At 30.1% G+C, this 4,736-nt stretch overlaps 1 protein-coding gene across 1 annotated transcript; it reads left to right on the forward strand.

Moving 5' to 3' along the window:
* The first annotated feature begins 546 nt into the window (after nucleotides 1-546).
* LOC104798672 (phosphoglycerate mutase-like protein 1) lies at nucleotides 547-4,254 on the forward strand. Its single transcript, XM_010520846.1, has 8 exons — nucleotides 547-848; nucleotides 1,326-1,405; nucleotides 1,493-1,616; nucleotides 1,712-1,786; nucleotides 1,892-1,980; nucleotides 2,523-2,642; nucleotides 3,745-3,786; nucleotides 3,923-4,254. The coding sequence occupies exons 1-8, from the start codon at nucleotides 681-683 to the stop codon at nucleotides 3,978-3,980; spliced, it is 756 nt and encodes a 251-aa protein (XP_010519148.1). The 5' UTR covers nucleotides 547-680; the 3' UTR covers nucleotides 3,981-4,254.
* The last annotated feature ends 482 nt before the right edge of the window (nucleotides 4,255-4,736 follow it).

Consider the following 4,736-nt stretch of genomic DNA (forward strand, 5'->3'; position numbering starts at 1 on the left):
ATTAAAAAAAATTATCAATTTTTTGTTTGGATAAATCCGAACAGAATCCGATCCGAACCGATTAAAATAATATACCCGATTGGATATAAATATTTCAAATATGAAATAGCTGAACCCGAATTAACTGAATCGGATTAAACCGAACCTGCTCGATGGCCCACTCCTAAATTTAATAATTTAAGTTTGATTTTTAATTTAAAAAACTTCATATGGAATAAAACAATTGAATATGTCTCGTGTTATTGATACATATAACTCTATTGGTTAAGGTCCCTATGGAAAATACCAAAAATAGAAAATGACTTACCAATTGACTTGCAAGGTCTTCGATTATATTTAATGATACGCTTGACATTTAAATGTCATTTTTTTAATTCTCTGCACCGCAAATTTCTTTTATAAAGTAAAAAAAAAAATATGGCATAATATATATGAAACTTCCTCCAAATTTCTCGGAAGAAGCCTGCCATGTGCTGTATATGTATATATCCGTGTGTATAAATATGGGTCATATCTGCACCATAACTATCATGAACACAACAAAACAAGAAAAACAATAAGCATTCTTCCTTTTTATATGATTTTGGTTTTCCTTCTTAATTCGTGAAATCGATATTTATATTTACCGTAAAACTCTTATATATATATATATTCTTAGAGGGGGGAAATTAAATTAAAAAATGCAAATAAATAAACAAATGGCGGGAGTGACGTCGGGGCGTTACAAAGTGATACATCTCGTGAGGCATGCGGAGGGAATTCATAACGTAGAAGTCGACAAGAACAAGAAAGCTCTGTTCTCTCCTTCGTTGTCCGATGCTCAGCTCTCCCCTCTTGGTTGGAAACAGGTAACACACACAAACCCAAATATTTATTATTGTTCGATAATATATATATATATCAAATTTCATTTCTCTTATTATTTATTACTAAACAACCCATATAAGAATGAACCAAACTAAACCAAATTAACCTAAAGCAGCCTTTGAAATAACTCGCATTGATATCATATCCGACATTTTTTTTATAGCAAACATTAAGTTAATCGAAAAATTTACGATTTCTTTAATCAGGATTCGAGTTATTATGAGTTGAAATTAGTATAAATTATTTCAGTAAAATCGAATTCGAAAAGAATGAACAAAGACACATATATATCTCCATTCATCTAATTAAAAAAATTAATTTCTTTATAAAGTTTATAAAATTCTCATAAAATTAAATTCTTCCATGTAAAATTGAATTTAATCCCAGTTATATATATTTTTTAGGTCCAATTATGATATTTTTTAACACTACAATGAAATAATGTCTTTTTTCAATAGGTGACAGAGAGACGAAGAGAAGTTCATGAGAGTGGATTGCTCAAGAGGATAGAGTTAGTAGTTACATCTCCAATGCAGAGGTACATTTTCCTTTGTATGTCCTCACATCAACTTAGTAATGTATTTTACATGACAAGATATATATACGGTACTCGTTAACGATACAGGACGATCCAAACAGCAACCGGGATTTTCGGGAAAGAACATAAATCCAAACACAATATTTCATCTCCGACTTCCATCGCGAATTATCCTCCAATCATCGCTTTCGAACTTTGCCGCGAACAATTGGTGCGTTTTCTCCAACTCTTAATGCTATGTGAATTTGCCGGTATACAAGATTTTACATGTATAAATTCTCGCCTTTCTTTGGTTTTCGGATGAAGGGAATGTATCCTTGCAATAGAAGAGGAAGTGTTAGCAAGTACATACCGAAATTTCCCGAGATCGATTTCTCATTGGCAAGTTCTTATATTCCTTTTTTTTTTCTCTCGATCGGATTCAAAGTTCTTGATTTGGACCGAAGATCATCGAACTCGTTCACGTTTTTTGCCCTCGGTCTGCAGATAGAGAGCGAGGAAGATCAGATGTGGCAAGCCGACGCAATGGAGAAGGTCGAGCAAGTGGCTGCCAGAGGAATGCAATTCTTAAAATGGTGAAGAAACTTAGCTCAATTACAATATATAATTAACGTAATTGGGGAATAATTCTAGGTCTTTTTTTTTTCATGTTGTTACGCAAATGATTAACCAAAACAAAATTAAATAAATGAGAACGTTATACCTGAATCCATTATAGAATCGTCAGCTAAAGATGTAGTCGTGGAAATTAGGACAATAGTCAATTATATCAATACCATAGAAAAAAAAATAGTTTTACAGAAATGAGTTGTTGTAAGAAACTGGTGTTACAAATAAAAATATGACCTAGAAACCACTGCAAATTTATAAAATTGTTATTGTGTATTCTATTATACCCATAAAAAAATAAAAAAAAATCACGAAATGATACCTATTTATTAATCCTAAGTTTATTGAAAATGTCTATTGGATCTCATAATTTTAATCGATCACAAAATTATTCAACTATAAAATATCATTTATAATACGTGATCAAATATGGTTAAAATATTGGCGCTCGATAAAATGTTTATTTAAATTGTTTATTGTTAAAGTTCGTTTTGATTATATTGTGAAGGTTGTGGGAACGTGAAGAAAATGAGATTGCAGTTGTGAGCCATGGGATCTTCTTACAAGAAACTCTGCTTGCCTTCGCCGACAACCTCGATCCTTCTGTTAAGTCCAAACTGTGCAAGAGGTTATATCCTTTAAAAAAACAAAAACTATATAAAGTTGATAGATTCTTGTTACAAATTGCTATACAAACGGGGGAAACCCCTAGATGAGTTGGTAAGGTAGTTTGTCCCATACCATAAGGTTGTGGGTTCGATTCCTTGCTAACGCATCTATCGCCTGTCAGTTACGGCTGATTCACCTCCCACGCGTGTGTTGCAGGCTCGTGCGTGTGGGTTTGGGTTTACTCGGTCAGCGCACCCGAAGGGTAGCAGCCGGGGTTCCCAATGTATCAAAAAAAAAAAAAAAATTGCTATACATACATTTATTAAATTAATTTATACAAAAACTATAAAGTTGTGTCCATAAATAAAACTCTCTTGTATGAAATTATATAGACTAGGTAGCATACCTAATGTTACAAATAGAAGAACATATAGACTCGTTCCTCTAATTAAATTATTACCAAATACAAATAGAAGAATATATAAACTCTCTCGTATGAAATTATATAAACTCATTCCTCTTAAATTTATGTTATAAAAAAAATAGTGCTAGTTAGTTGAATGCTTAACCTTCCATATATATAATCTTTCTAGGATATTATTACCAAACATTCTAAGAATAAGAATAGAGAAAATTTTGTGAAAACTTGAATTGTTTTTTTTTTTATAAAGGAAAACTTGAAATTCTTCCGAAATTTAGATATATGAATAATTCAAATTTGAATAATAAATATATATTATTCGCGAGTTTGAGTTTGAGTAGATTCGAATATTTTTTTTTCTAAATTCAATATAAAAAATACCTTTTATTTTTGTTTCTATTAGAAGAATATATATCTACTTTTTATATTAAATACAAAAACTCATAAAGTTTTTATATTTATTTAAATGTTTCTACTAAAATGCATACATTTATTTATTTTTCTCATTTAAAATGATGTTAAAAAAAAGGAAAAAAACAATGAAATTAAAATATTATTCTTTCGTATACCAAAACGTTTGGATTCAATTTTGGATATCATTAAATTGTTTTATATTCAAGACCCTATTACCTTTTCTTGTTCTCTTATTGATTCTAAAATATAATTAGAAATTAAACAGTGATAATACTTATAATCGCAGGTTCTTGAACTGTGAACTTCGCTCCGTGATCATCTATGAGAGGTTAGAATTTATGTTTATCTTTTAAAATTAAAATTTATCCTCCTACTTCTTATCTGCAAATCTTTTTTCTTTTTCTACGAAGCTGTAATTTATATCAATAATCGCATTTCAAATTCGATAAATTTAAAATATGCAGCGAGAAGGAATCAGACAAGATTGGGTACGCTGCGGACCTTTCAAAGGAAGCTCCATGATGAAAATTCCAAGCGGGTGGACGAATTAGATGCTTTCAACGTCCAATCCAATTTCATATTTCAATAAAGTTTGTAACGTTTAATAAAAAGGTGAAGATAATAACTATGTGTACATGTATACATACATTATAATATAAATATGTATGCGTACATACTTATGTGTGTATTATGGTATCAATGCCATCAGCTCACATAATTGTTTCCGCTGTTTGGTCTGAACCAAATGTTCAAGACATTTAAACAGGGTGTGATGATGAGAACATATTTCAATTTCTGTTCTATGTACTTAAAACTATAATATTCTAATAAAAAAAATTACAATATTATTATATAAACTAGATATAGTTTTTTTGCATGGGAGACTCATTTCAATTTTATAGAGCGAGATTTCAATTTTCTGTTGTGTTTAGTTTACAAGTACGGATAAAACTCTATTACATATTTTTTTTTTGTGAAACCATGAATTTATATTTCGTAGGAATACAAGGAATGAACTCTACATTCCTCAAGGAATTTTACCATCAATTTTCGTTTTTATTTTCTTTCCGAATATCCTTTTGCACATATGAATACTCAAATATATATAAACTTACACTAATCATTTATAACCGTATCAACACACAAGTTTTGATGGTCGAATGGTAAGTGAACACCGTCTCACCCCAAATTCGATTTAAAAAGTGTCGTAATTTTCATGGTCATTCTTTTAAATCTTTTTAAAATATAGTTGCGTCTAAAATTTTCGGAACATAAATA

Source organism: Tarenaya hassleriana, unplaced genomic scaffold (assembly GCF_000463585.1).
Source record: "Tarenaya hassleriana unplaced genomic scaffold, ASM46358v1 Cleome56, whole genome shotgun sequence".
Taxonomy (NCBI): domain Eukaryota; kingdom Viridiplantae; phylum Streptophyta; class Magnoliopsida; order Brassicales; family Cleomaceae; genus Tarenaya; species Tarenaya hassleriana.

Bases quoted from the DNA above. Each gene is read 5' to 3' on its own strand.
- LOC104798672 (XM_010520846.1), top strand. From the start codon at position 681: ATGCAAATAAATAAACAAATGGCGGGAGTGACGTCGGGGCGTTACAAA. The intron at 1,617-1,711 runs GTGCGTTTTCTC...TTTCGGATGAAG, and splicing joins AACTTTGCCGCGAACAATTG to GGAATGTATCCTTGCAATAG. The intron at 2,643-3,744 runs GTTATATCCTTT...TTATAATCGCAG, and splicing joins AAGTCCAAACTGTGCAAGAG to GTTCTTGAACTGTGAACTTC.